The following is a 15,087-nucleotide window of genomic DNA, read 5'->3' on the forward strand; positions in this document are numbered from 1 at the left end:
AAAACCAAAACCAAAACTAACCAAACTAAAAACAATCTAAGAGGGCCAGACAAGCAGGCACTTCCACTGCAAGGCTGAGGGTACACAGGTGAATTAGAGCAACAGAAAAATGGTAAAAAGGAGGCCTTCACATCATTCCTGCCAGGCAAGTGCCATGTGGTAATTAACCTACTTTCTGCTTAAACTTAACATTGATAAGTGGCAAGTGGCTACTTCTAGAAAGTATCTCTGGGCTGAAGTGACCTGGATAGTGCATGCCCAGAGCCATCAGGACATAGCTGATCACTGACAAAACCAGAAAAAAAATTTGGAATGACACTGTAGAAGACCCTCATTTTATAATTTCTGAGGTGAAATCTTTTAGCACCTTTAGTACACTCTAAACCTCCAACTCTGTGCCCTCTGGTCAATGGGTGGGGAGAACTGGTGATGACATGCAGTGTGGGGCAAGTACATTAGGAACAAGACTAGCAACTAGAAACAGTGGGTAATTCAGAGCAGTATCTTAAGTGCTATGGTCTGGTCTGGTCTGGTGTGAAAACAGCTTAACCGGGCAGGAACTTTAATAATAATTCTGTCCATGCTGGGGTCCTGAGGCCTAGCCAGAGGGGCTGTCTACACAATCCTGCCTAGGAATAAAGGAGAAAGGACAGATATCTCACTGACTCTTGTATTTCTCTACTGTCTGGATGCAACGAGTTATTAATATCAGATCAAAATATTGCACAACAAAGGAACTCAACATTAAAGGAACACTGCCCAGTAACAGGAAAAGCTATTAAAGGTGTGATTAAAGTTTTAGAGATAGATCTGGTTTCTGTATTTTTATTAATGTAGAGATAGCTTACCCTAGTGCCAGATGGGCAGGGAACTAATATTTACCATGAACCAATTAAGTGGTGGTGGTGGAGACACTGTGCTAAGATCTTTACACACACTAAGTCTGTAACCTGATGAAACAGGCATGGTCACTCACGGCAGTCTCACATGGCACAGGTGAGAAAACTGAGGCTTTCTTTCTTTCTTTTCTTTTTTTTTTTTTTTAATATTTTATTTATTTATTTGACAGAGTGAGATCACAAGTAGGCAGAGAGGAAGGCAGAGAGAGAGGGGGAAGCAGGCTCCCTGCTGAGCAGAGAGCCCGATGTGGGGCTCAATCCCAGGACCCTGGGATCATGACCTGAGCCGAAGGCAGAGGCTTTAACCCACTGAGCCACCCAGGCGCCCCAAAACTGAGGCTTTCAAGGAGATAAACTCAAATGGTCTAAAGTGCTCACTCAGCACTTAGAAAGTTCTGTTATTAGTACGTGACTTTTCTTACATGTATTTCTTTGTAGGAAAGGTTTTATGAACAAATGCCTCATGTCTGCCATTGCTTCCTGTTAGGTTAAGCTCCATTATGCATAGGCTGTAGCCACTTTGTTGACTAGCGGACTTTGAATCAGCATTTGATGACTAGCAAAGTGTCAAAGTGAATGGCAGTGAGAGAACAAGTAAACAGCAGAGGAGCCAGAATCAATGTGGTGTGTATGTCCCCACATTGCGAGGATGCCAGCGTCTGAAGAAACACCGAAATTTCTAATGTGGCAACTGCACACCCTCCAATCTACCACTTCTCAGTTGTAACAGTATCAACAAACAGTACTTTCCTTGAAATTTTAATAGGGACTTGTGGCGGGGGGGAGTCAGGGTCACAGAAGTTTAGGAAACGCTATGAATTCCACTCTCCCCCTTGAAACCTGTTTAGCTTACACTTACTTCCCCAAACAAAGCTCGAGCCCTCCCACCCACTCTTCTCTAGGGAGGGGAGTAGACAGTGAGTTTTTTAGCTAAGCTCACATGTACCATGATTGATCATTTAGAATGAATTCAAGCCAGCAAGGAAGGCAAATAAAATAAAAACAAAAAGCCACAGTACTACCAGTGTGTTCCAGGCTGCCCCACCTCCTCTGTATGTCTGACCCACCTCTGATCCTCAAGTCTCTGGAGAGCCCCAAGGTCTCCTGAGTTTACCACCACTCCTCCCTGAAGCAAGCGCAGGGCAGACAAATAAGGGAGGCTCATTTTGCCCCTGAAAGGGGTATGATCTTTGACAAGAAATTAGAATCTGGTCAGGGATATGACAGTAGTGGAGTCTCACCTGGGGCCTAAAGGTAGGCTGTTACTAATACATGAATTTCCTACCCCCAGTACATTCCTTTACTGTTATCTCATTTTTCCTTTACTCATTTTCCCCCCCCTTTTTAAAATGTAAGCTCTATCCAACTTGGGACTTGAACTCAGGACCCTGAGATCAAGAGTTGCATGCTCAACTTACTGAGCCACCCAGATGCCCCACTCTCATTTTTCCTTTAAACAGCCAGTTGTGGGAGTAACCCACTTCTTTTAAGTGCTGACAGAGCAATCCAGACACACTGGGTCCCTGAGTTTTATGTAAAGATCACTTGCTTGCTGCCTCCCCAACAGTCGGTGCCTATTCAGTCAGGAAGAAGTCCTCTGGTTTAACATAAAAGACAGGCTACAGATGAAGAAAACATCAGTGCCCTAAGCAGTTATGGAACTGAGATGCTAAAGAAAAAAAAAATAGAAAAAAAAGTAAAGCAAGAATATAGGAGGTTCAAAGTTGGCAGAAGAAAGGTTTTATTTTTATTTTTTCACATTCGCCTCAGAACAGCCCTTTTAATAAAGCCTGTGGGAGAACCTAATTCTCTTCCCAGACTCAACTGCTAATCAATTCCCTGGGCTCCTTATATAAACAGCAGCAGTGGGTCTGACGGAGTTGTGTAATCTGGGACTATATCTGAACTGCTGTTTCATAACAAGGAGTCCACTTCTAGCGTCTCCATTTAATATGAGATTGTAGAAGTATTTATCCCTCTGTCTAGTGGTTCTGATTAAACTCTCTGAAAGGAAGGTGTTAAATCAGTACATCAGAAAGAGAGCAGAAGCTGTAGATGTCTTCTGCAGTGGTTTTCCTGTTCTGTGGAACCTGACTAGAAGCCCTGGCAACACCAACCCAATGCTTTAAAAAACACTGGCAGGATCTTGATGATGGGGTGACTGTCATGATTAAATACGTAATCCACTGCAGTGGAAACCATCTCCACCATTTGGCACTTATACTCTTTTGTTTCAAAAGGTTTATTATCCAAATATATATATATATATGTGTGTGTGTGTGTGTGTGTGTGTATATATATATATATATACACATAATGGTCACAAAATTTAGAATGACAAAGGACCTTTGACCCAGTTCAAATACACCTTATCTAATAATTGAGAACATTAAGGTCCACAGATGTTAAATGATTTGTCTAAGGTCATTTAAACATGTATCAACTCATTATAAATAAGGAGGATGGGGCAGTAGTTGGGAAAATTGGAGAAAGAATTCTAGAAATTATACTGGTTGGGTTATTTTATACATTTAAATAAATATTAGCATGTATTAAAAATTTACAATTCAATAAAATTCCAGAATTTAGGTAAAAATCAGTGAGCAGATATACTGATAAAATGGAGCAGTGGTTCCATCAAGTGATTCTTGAGGGTTTTTTTTCTTTTCTTTTTTTTTAAAAACAAAGTGAAATGATTGTAACACAACAGTGCTCACCACTGATATAAATTTCATGACTAGAAGCATAAATATTCTGAAGAAATAATAATGTTTCCTAGGTTAAAGGCTCTTCTGCTCTTCTCCAGGCAAAATAAGTTGTTTTTTGTTTTGTTTTGTTTTCAGTCTATAAGAGGGGCTCAAAAGCTTCTATTCCTGGGTGACTAGGCCAGGTGACCCAAAGGAGTCACAAGAGGGCTTGTGCCCTAATTCAGCTGCCAGAGGTCTGGCCTGACATTATGCCAGCACAACCCCTCAGTGAGACCAGCATTATTCCCATTTGTCCTCCATCCAGGCTGACACTCTTGAGAGAAGCCTTGTTCTGCAGGTACTTCTAAGGTGGCGAAGGTGAGCTTCGGGCATTATTTCATATGATATATTCAATTATGAACTGAAGAGGTATCTCCTATTGTCTTATGAAAATAACACAACTTGTTAAGGGGCCAAATCCATATCATTTGCTATCTGTTGTTACCAACAAGGTGATATGTAAGATGGAGAGGTAATCATAACCTCCCTTACAGGGTGGTTTTGAGATCTAGAGGAGGAACTGCATGTAAAGTGCTAACCAGTGTCTTGTGCACAGCAAGCACTCTAGAATACTAATATTCTGGTAATATTAGTACCGAAGGGTAAATAAGTACATTTGAAAGAAATGAGTGAGTCAGATAGTTCTGAAGTACTAAAAGAGCAGGAAGATACAAACAGAGCCACCTAAAAGGAAAGAAATATGGTAAAGGTCTAGCAATGGATAAGATTAAAATCAAAAGGTCAAAACATACCATAACAAAGCACTGTAAAAAAATCAAACACTTAAGGTTTGAATTCTGAGCTGAAGAAATGGAGGCAGTCCAGAGGAGAGCAATAAAAATAATTAAAAGGTTGGGATACAGCCATCTTAAGAAAAGTTAAAAGGAGCTGGGGTTATACGACCAAAAGTATAAAGGCTGAAGAGGTTATCGACAAGACTGAAGACCAGAGAACGCTGTACTGTGCTGGCGAGTGGCCAGAGCACAGAGGACCCAGCAGAGTGGGATGTGCAGCCTGGCAGGGTCACTGCAGAGCTCTGTGGGGGCAAATGTACGTGTGCGCAGAGGGAGGCCAGCCTGTCTGAGAACAGCATGGATATACTCTGGCTCAAATTTAAACTTTAGATAACCTCAGATTTTACGTGGTCACTCCTAAAAAATGTAAATAAGTTATCTGTAGTGCCTATAAGAAAATTCGAAAGTTTGAAAATTCCTGCACTTTAGGAATAGTATGAGTTATGTGATTCTGGGGGGTGTCAAGTCTGCCATGTAACATGCTGTGCAGATAAACTGCATCTGACCCTATCAAAACAAACACACACACAAACCGAGGGGACACCCACAGATCATTCAATGGAAACGTACAGTGATCACTGCTGATCTGCAAACTTTGGAATAAATCAAGGTAAAGTTTTTCAGCCAAGAGGCAAAAAAAAAAAAAAAATCTTTTTTTTTTTTTTTTAAAGATTTTATTTATTTATTTGACAGAGATCACAAGTAGGCAGAGAGGCAGGCAGAGAGAGAGAGGAGGAAGCAGGCTCCCTGCCGAGCAGAGAGCCAGAAGTGGGGCTTAAACCAGGACCCTGGGATCATGACCTGAGCCAAAGGCTGAAGCTTTAACCCACTGAGCCATCCAGGCGCCCTATTTTGGTGGTTTAGTTTTCTAGTCCTTTGTCAAACACACCAGCTTGCCTCACTGTTTATAAAACGGTGATACTGTACAGCATAAAAGAATACTTTCAAAGCAACAGGGACAGCAAAGTTATGGCAGATCTTGTGTGTTTTAAAAACAATTTGAGATTTAGCCTACTACAGAGAAAGTTAAGTTACTCATGAGAATAAAGAGAAAGGAGGTTGGAAGTTGTTACCTCACTCAGCAGGAAAGGGAAGGTGAAAAATCTCACTGCTGGTAACTTACTGGGTTGGGACTGCGCCCCATGGGTACAGATACCTGGGGGAGCCATGAATTGTTGTTAAACCAAACTAAATGTATCTAAGCTAAGCACCAAGTCCCAGGAGCACTGGCTTTGTTCCAAATAAATACTTATTAAAGACACCAGTGGAGATTCTCAAAGCTGAATGTACTATAGTTGGGTCAGCAATGGGAAAATACAGAAGTAAAATTATACCAAACCATGGAAAGATGTTGATGAAAGAATCTGGTTATTCATGAGACTGTTTTTGTGTGCATTTACATTTCTAAATTTCTATCTTTTCATCATTTACTTATGATGACTTATGTTATTAAATTGACCAAAGCCTCAAAGAGCTCATCTTCACTCTTGATAATTCTTCCTATTACTGTTAATAGTCACTGCCAATCAACTCTTAAAAAATTTATTAGGGCTACTGCTCATAAAGGAGAGACTTGTCTTGCTGATCCGGTCTTACTTCTTCAGTCTGATAGATATTTGAGTGAGCTGATGATAAAGATGATGGGGGTGGGCAGCCTCTTAATTAATGGATAGATGAGGATGAGAATCTATGAATGATATCACAACTGAGGTACCAAAAAGGCATCACACGTATGCTTTGCTATAAGCATATTTTATATTTTGCAATAAAAATTCCATGTGCAAAGATCCTCTGAAATTCTACTAATAGATTTTACTGTAAAAATAATCCTACAAAAATGCCAAAGAAAACCTATACTGTCCATCATTGTAATGATATCCAGTGTCCAAGAATACACAACAGTACCACTACTGCAACCTCACATAGTAAAGTAACATGAACCAGACCCCAGTATTGTAAAATAATAACAAACAGCCGACAAAGGATTCAGGATTTATAAAAGAAGTAAAACTTTTCGACCATTATTATTATTCAAAATGTTCTGTAAACTAATTCGGTGTTAACATTAGGCTAATATTACCAGTATTTACCTATAGTGGTCTTGAATTAGTCCAATCAATCTGAGAAGGAAAACGATATCTATACAAACCTACATATGGTCCACCAGGTTTGATAACTTTTGTGCTTCGGTTGCGGGATTCCTCCTCTGCCTGGGTCATTCTTTCTCGTGTCATCTGATACGAGTCGTTTGTTGCACACACTGTAATTTTATCTTGTATAAATCCCAGACAATTGAGCTGGGAGGCTCCAGAGCTGTCAAGTAAGATGGTGGCTTTGTTAGAGATGTCCCTCATTTTGCAGAACAAAGGCAAATGAGAAATGTATAATTTTAAAATCAGTAGCCCAAATAATGGCCTTGCAATCTGGAAATAACTAATATTAATAATCTGAAGTGCTGAAATTCTAAATATTTAAATTCTTTTCCTTCATTTCAAATCACGTTTTATTCATATTTTGAATAGAATGGGTAAAATGAACTCTCAGAGACCAAATCTGTAAAATTCTGAAAATAATTAGTATTTGTATTGAAGACCAGAGGAGTCTCAATGAGCACTGTAGTTTTACTTTCATTTTATAAAAAATTTTCTACCACTGATATGAAAAATGTTTAAAGCTTTCTTTTGGAGTAACCATAATATGCATACTTTAGAAATGACTAGAAGAAACAGACCCACTATGATGTTTTAATTTTTAATAAGATAATTAATTTTAAGGCCAAAATATTGCTGAACATTAGGATTTATTATTAGCCCAAATATTCTAAACATTTGTAGTCTTTTATTTGCTATTTTGTTAAATCTCTACATAAGATGACCTATTTGTGTGGCAAATATCGAAGAAAATACTGGACAAGAAATTTTTGTAAATCTTTTTTGAAAAACTTTTATTTAAAAAAAAAATCATGAAAATTAACTTTGGCCTAGAAGATGGCTCCATTTCAAAGTATTATGCTAACATTAGGAGATCTTGGTAGCAGTTACACTGGTATTTTATTCATATATTTATTTTAAAGATTTTATTTATTTATTTGAGAGTGAGAGACTGAGCAAGAGAGAGAGCATGAACAGGGGCAGAGGAAGAGGGAGAAGCTGACTCCCTGCTGAGCAGGGAGCCTGACACAGGGTTCAATTCCAGGACCCTGGGGTCACAGGTAGACACTTAAGGAACTAAGACGCTTAACAAACTAAGGTACCCAGATGCCCTTATGTCAGTATTTTAAAAAGAAATTACTATGGCCTTCAAACAGACTGGAATACAGAAGTAACGAAAATGTCACTATACCTTTGCTACTCTATTTCCAAACTAGCTTTGTTATGAGGCTAAGAATAGGGTTGACAAAATTTCTGTAAATTCCTAATAACTGTACAAATGCTATTTAAGAAAATAAACCAGTTTACTTATCTCATAAATATTTATTAGGCAGGGACTGCACACCAGGCAATATGTGAGGGTCAGACTGAGACAAGGGCAAAGACAGATGTGGCCCCTCATTCAAGAAGCTGTCTAATGGGTGACAAGCACTCTGGAATTTATGACACAGTGTGACAAATGGCAGGGAGGCAGGGAATCCCTAGGAAGGTACTTCACCTGGATTGTGGGCAAGACTACAACTTCCTGCAGGAAGTGAAGCTGAAGGTGATCTACAGGGAATGTCTCCAGAGTGTGTGTGTATGTGTGTGGAAGCAGGGGAGGATAGAAGTTTCTGGGAGGAGAACCAACCTGTGTGGGGCCCAGGGGAAGCAACAGTTTTCAGTTTGGCCAAAGAAAGCTGGAAAGGACAGTTACAGATGAGACTGAAGAGGACGTGAAAAGTACATCATACAGGGCTCTGGAGGATTTTAGACTCTGTCCCAAGATAAAGAGAGACTGAAAACTGGGGAGAGAAAATACTTAATTTGTATTGTGAAAAGGTCAATCTGATGAAGAAGGGACTGGGAGGTAGGGGGCACAAAAGTGAAAGCAGGAGACCACTCAGGAGGCTACTGAAGGATTACTGGCAAGGAGCGAGAGCTTGAACTACTGTGGGGCAGTGTGAATGCAGAATAGTAAACAGATTCCAGACACAGTGAGGAGGTAGAATTGACAGGGTTTGAGAAGTGATTAGCCACAGGTGGAGACAGACAAGTTAAAGATAATACCAAGGCTACTAGGTGTACCTGTATGAATGCTGCAAGACCAGTGCAGGGAAGGATGGAGGAAGGGTTACCCCATAAGGGGAAGTGGGATGGAGGAGGAGGAAAAGTGGTAAGAAGAGACTACAGTTTGAAGTTTTGGTGGGAGGAAATTTGAATTTCAGCATCTCCCCCACAAATTACTCATTAAGTAATTTAAATAGTGAGAATAAGCTAAACTTTGCCAATCACAATGAAGTTATAGCTTATACCATTCAAAGTCAAGAAAACATCTTTCCACTAAACAAAATAGAGCTAAAACCCTGTTTTAGCTATTTTGTTTGTTTAGCAAGAACAGACTCCCTGGAATTGTCTACTCATCCCTTTTCAACTGAGTTACCATAAAAGAACCTTAAGAGTACCTTAAATACTCTGACATATAAGCATTTGGCGTTTGACATGTAAGCATTCCTAGAGCCTTTCTCTAGCCTAGCTCAGTTTCCTACAGTAGACTGTGTATTACTCTATGGGGCCATCTGCCCTGAACCATGCATTTCTAAGAGGCCTGTGAATGGACAGATTTACGGAATTTTTGAAAGGTAATTTTAACCTTGGGATTTCCTCCATTTTAGATATGATAAAAGTGACCTTCAGGGAGAATCTGAACTACAGTAGACACAAGAACCACAGGAAAAATAAAAATTCAATTGAATAGAAAAGGTGGAATGAAATTATTTAAAAACAACAACAACAAACTTGCTTGCCAGGGAGAACTGAGAGCTTCAGGGCTTTTGTTTTCGTAGTGGCAATTACAATTTATACCCATGCAAGACCATTTTATAAAGCACCTTAAATCATACATTTATAGTTGGATCACACTTTTATAAAACACACTTGGCTTGTACTAATGTATTTGTCCCAATTTTCTCACAATAACTGTTTCATTTTTCTTGCTGCATCATGTAGCATTTTTTACGTGACTTTAAATCCTTTTCCAAACAAGCAAGGTAGGAATAAACACAAAGGGTGTTTATGATCTAAGGGAGAAACCCATTACCTATGGTGCTATCACTGGTTTTGAAGACGGGACTGTTTCTCAATAAAATTCCTAATGGGACATAGTTCAATTTGAGGTCTAACTGCTTTCACTATAATAAAGTAATTCTCTAAAGGCAAGCATTCTAAGTGAAAGCACCACAATTTGAAATTGGTGTGCTCTATGGTATGTAAAGAACACTGGTCTGGGAGTTAGGGGGGCCCAGTTTTTATTCAGCCTTGTCACCAACTCACCAGCTGGATAACTATGAATACGTCATCTGTGCAATGAAGGGGCTGAACTACACAATCACCAGAGACCCTCATACTTGATGCTTTTGTAATCTTTTGCTGTGCTGTCCCACACCACTTTCTACAATTGTGAAAATGTTTTCTATCTGTCCTGTCCATTATGATAGCCGCTAGTCACGTGGCTACTGAGCCTAAATATGTGGTAAATGTGAATGAAGAAATTTTAAATTCTATTTCACTTTTATCAACTGAAATGTTAACAGCCACATATGGCCAGTAGCTATCACAGGGGATAGTACAGAAAAGTCTATATGATCTACAGTACACAATTTATACCAAGAAACATAAGTTTAGGCGTGTGTAACTTTTAAAAAGCAAAATTAACATTAACTCAGGAAAATGGCATATTAAGATAGAACAGAAAGTTATTTAGTCACCCTAAATGTGAGTAGAAATTCAGAACTCTTTCAGTGAAGTGTCTTATTTTGTATCTCTGCCTCCCATGCTCCCTTGCAGCACAGCTTTCCTTTCCTTTCTCCCACATACAGCAAGCGCTTACACAGTTTCAAGTACTGCACAGATGAGATATAGGGATGCATCATGGCCTGGGACACTTTGGGCCCATTTCAATGTTCTCAGGATGTTGGGGGTTCTAAGGCCTTGTCTTTATCCAGGGGCAGAACAAACTCCCCCTACTCAAGGGGCCCATTCTTTAATCAGAAACAACCACAGCAAAGACAAGTCAAACAAGTAGCTTATTGTTTACAGAGGACCTAAGTAGATAAGTGTTCCATGGTACCCTGGGATGTGGGTGTATAGTCTTGTCTTCCTCCCTCCTTTTTTTTGTTGTATTTTTTTTTTCCCCTTTAAAATTAGAAGTTACTGCTCTACTGGGGTTAATTTCTAGTTTCCATTATGCATAAAAATTTCTGAAAATCTATCTTAAAACAAGGCTTGCACAGGGAAGAAAGAAAGGGATATACAAGATACATGTATTTTTTTTACTCCTTTACTCTGGAGTGTGAATGTTGAGTATATAATAAGGCACTCTTATTTAAATACAGTGAATAAAAAACTTTAAAAAAATTCTTAAACTTCTCTTTAATTAAAAACAAAACAAAACATTTTTTATAGATAAAAAAAATCTGTATCTTAAAAGTTCTTGAAGGCAACAACCTTAAAATTTTTATGATTATATCCCACAGTGACAAATATAACTGTTAGCACATAGTAGGTACTCAATATTTCTTTAAAAAAGAACTCTATAATTCAATTCATAAACATTTATGGAATAACTACTATACATTTTATTGTTTAAGTGAAAAAAAAAAAAACTCAAAGAAAAATTATTCTCCCTTCAGCATTATCTTGAAACATACTTACCTGGAGAATGTTTGCTGGATGCAGTCAAAGCTGCCCTGAGGGTTGTCTTTACCCACATTTGACAAATAGAAGTTAAAGGTATGCGCTTCATTGGGGGGATCATTTTTAGGAATTTTGACAAGCTAAAGGTAGGGAAAAAGAGAAACATCTCAAATTATATATTTGACAAACAATGATCTGATGACTGACTTAACTGTTTTCAAGTGACACTCATTTTATAGGCAACCCCTCTTGAGCATTTAAATTACTAAATCATTGAAGGAATCAAGCATGTATGTCTAAAAATCAAATCACTCATTTCCATTTTCTACCCTTAATAATCACTTCTGATCAATAGTTTAAAGAGGAAACCTCTTCATTTCAAACTAGCAAATGATTCTAGTTACACAAAAGACTTATTAGTGAATTTTCTAAAAAGTAAAAAGCTTTTCCACTTTAGAGCTACACAAGGTTCTGTCTCTGGCTGGCATGCCCCCCTCCCCACCCCCACCACTGAATAGTTTCTAGATATTTAAATGATGTCTGGGATAGAGACTATATCCTAAACTTCATCCTCTTACTATATATACATTTCATTTTCATTTTTGCTTCTCTGAGTACAGTTTTGGAGATGACTAGCAACATAAGGTGAATGCCATAGTTACATTCACAGCAAAATGCAGAGGGGTATTTCTTCATGCCTTAAGATTCTCCTACCCTCATATTTACAGAATAGGGTCAACAACCTGGAGAGAGGATTCGGTGGACTCTAAGGCTGAGCCCATTACAACACTGTGGAAAAGGCAAATGTTTTTGTTTTTAAGATTTTATTTATTTATTTGACAGAGAGAGATCACAAGTAGGCAGAGAGTCAGGCAGAGAGAGAGAGGAGGAAGCAGGCTCCCTGCTGAGCAGAGAGCCCGATGCGGGGCTCCATCCCAGGACACTGAATCATGACCTGAGCCAAAGGCAGTGGCCCAATCCATTGAGCCACCCAGGCTCCCCAAGGCAAATGTTTTTTATGCTCTTACTCAAGGTCTAGTTTTTCTATATCAAAAGTGAAAGGATGGGGTTGCTCTAGATCACAGAGCCCCTGTATTAGGCACATTTTCCTGGTACATAGTAGGGTCTCACTAAACATTTGTGAACAAATGAACTGAAAACTTCTCACTGTCTTTCAATGGTTCCACCCTTTGCAGCTCCTAAGACCTTTCTCCCCTTGGGCTTGCAGGGGCTACCATGGGTTTAGGTGATAATTATGAAAAGGATTCACTGGCGAGAATAAAAAATACGACTTCCTGCTTTCCAGCCCCCAAATACACAGTCTTAGCAATTCAGGAGATGAGTAGGAATTGGGGGTGGGGGGGGAAGGATGTTTCCCAGTTCTCATTCTTTCCCCACCAAATCTGCCCTTTCCATTATGGTAAGGTGAAGATTCAGAACTAACTGGTTGCCAGACAGACAGACATATATTCATGAATGTGCTAGTAAGCATAAACATGTGTCACTTCTGCTTGGTCAGGAAGGACACCCTGCAAGCAACTCAGACTTGCTCACTAAAACACATCAAGCTTCTGACCTAAGGAAGAGAATTTTGATTGAAACTACCAAGCTACCAATTCTACAACTCCCTGCCACCCCACAAAAACCGAAACAAAAAAGAAAGGCAAGAGGGAGATAATTTGAAAAGTCTAGTGCACAGCAGACATGTAATAAATGTTGAAGGAATGAATGAGGTACGAGTAAGTCAAAGAAAAACATCTTACTTATATGGGGTAGGAATAAATCAAAGAAAAACAACTTTTCAGAGGAGATTCAGAAAACGCATGTAAAGTTTGAAAGGTCAAATTTTACCAAAGATGTTGAGTATTACATTACTATACTCCAAGAGCCTCCGTTGTCTGTGAATTTAAACTATCTCTGACTCCTCCTTTTAAATTAGTTTCAAATTGCTAGGGTAATAAGTTTCTACACTTATTATCTACTTTATAAATTATACCTTTTTTGTTCCCTAAAGTTACTTTGATTTCTCAAATTTCGCCCTAGTTCTAAAGTGCTGGAACTTTGTGAGCAAGTCTTAATTTAATCTGGGAGGACTCATCAGGCTGTATTACTGGGTGTGCAAAATGAATGCCTAGTTGGCACACATACATTGGTGAAACAGAATGCTGTGTTTTACTTCTTAATTCTGTGTAGGTACGGGAGAGCAGGAGCCAAAGGAATGCTGTGTGAGATACAAGTGAACAAAAAGTCCGTCCTCAGGCTCTGAGTGTCACAGCACTCACAGACATTTGTCTGCTTTTATAAAGAGTAGCAGGGTTCTGCTGCTAGAGAAGGAATGTGTTCTGTAGTTAAAGCCTCCTTGAAGACTCAGGAGAGAAGGTGGACAGGTAAAGACAGTGTGAACACTTGAATGGAATCCTTTCCTGCTCTAACTCACTTAACTTCCATTTTCCTTCCCCCTTAACCCTCACACAGAGCTGTGGAGCCTGGGCGGGGAGATTTTCACAGTGGTGACAGGCCCATCTGCAGGCTGGGCTCTGGTTTCACTGGAGGTCTGAAGTCCTCGTTCCTGTGCAGCTCAGGTCTGGGAAATGCAGAAGTACTTCACCCAGCAAAGTATGGAAGACTGTCCCTTTCGGGAGATTCTAAATCGCATTTTTAAAAAGTGGAATCGTAGAGATTTTTTCTATTTTTATTTTTAAGAGTGACTAGACTTTTTACTCAAATTCTGTAAACGTTTGATCTGGGTGGGTGCTTCTTTCACTAAAAACTTTTAATTATAGGAATTCTCAAGCTCAGACATATACTAAACAGAGCACTTCATGGTAGCTCTTATCAAACCTTTATAATTATTAAATGTAGATTTTTTTTTCCTTTCTCATCCTCTAAACTGGGATTCTTCTGAAGTAATGCTTATACTTTTTAAGGTGAAAAATTATCTTCCTATATATTTCAAAAAATTTTAAACACACACAGTGTCTTGTGTAAATCTGGAAAGTTCAAAATACAAAAATATCTGGTATGCATTACTGTGCACACTACTCAAAGTAATAGGGTCTGGCTTGATGGTGGACACTGAAGGTTTTCATATTCTCTTTAAAAGTGTCTTGAAATAGAAAACAAACCAACCAACCAATCCTACAGTCATTTAAAAAATATCACAAACCAAATAGGAAAGAATCCGATTAAAAAGAAAGTTAAAAAGAAAAGCACACACAACCCATGCCATATCTCCACGGAAGTGTTTGGAAGCATGTGTTACACATAGATCAGAACAGCTGCTCTCAACAAGGGGAAGTTTTGCCTCCAGGGACGTTTGATCTGGGTGGGTGCTTCTGGCACCTCCTGGAGGGCAGAGATACTGTCCAACACTCTCTAGTGTGCAGGACAGCCCCCACAACGAAGGACTACCCTGACATTCTAAAATGTCAGTAGGGCCAAGGTTGAGAAACTATGGATTAGAAATAGACGTGGGTTGGGGCGCCTGGGTGGCTAAGTGGGTTGAAGCCTCTGCCTTCATTCAGCTCAGGTCATGATCCCAGGGTCCTGGGATCAAGCCCCAGGTTGTGGGGCTCTCTGCTCAGGAGGGAGCTTGCCCCCCAGCCTCCACCCCCCGCCTCTCTCTGCCTACTTGTGATTTCTGTCTGTCAAATAAACAAATAAAAAGAAAAGAAAAGAAAAAGACATAGGTCAATCTCAAAATAGACCGAGAATAACGACTTCAGTGATTTCTGAATATTAATGAAGTAGAAGGAAAAATAGTATCTTATAAAAAAAAAATTCCCAATTAAAGTACCTACTGCAAATGAATTTCTGCAATTTC

At 39.3% G+C, this 15,087-nt stretch overlaps 1 protein-coding gene across 1 annotated transcript in view; it reads right to left on the reverse strand.

The window, feature by feature from the left end:
• Positions 1–15,087, reverse strand: part of ELL2 (elongation factor for RNA polymerase II 2) — a 73,218-nt gene that overhangs the window by 20,069 nt on the left and 38,062 nt on the right. Inside the window, exons 3-4 of the mRNA XM_059418263.1 lie at positions 11,283–11,404; positions 6,590–6,753 (exon numbers count right to left, since the gene is read on the reverse strand). Coding sequence (XP_059274246.1) covers positions 6,590–6,753; positions 11,283–11,404 — 286 coding nt within the window. The remainder of the gene's footprint in view (positions 1–6,589; positions 6,754–11,282; positions 11,405–15,087) is intronic.

This window comes from Mustela nigripes, chromosome 12, assembly GCF_022355385.1.
Source record: "Mustela nigripes isolate SB6536 chromosome 12, MUSNIG.SB6536, whole genome shotgun sequence".
NCBI lineage: Eukaryota > Metazoa > Chordata > Mammalia > Carnivora > Mustelidae > Mustela > Mustela nigripes.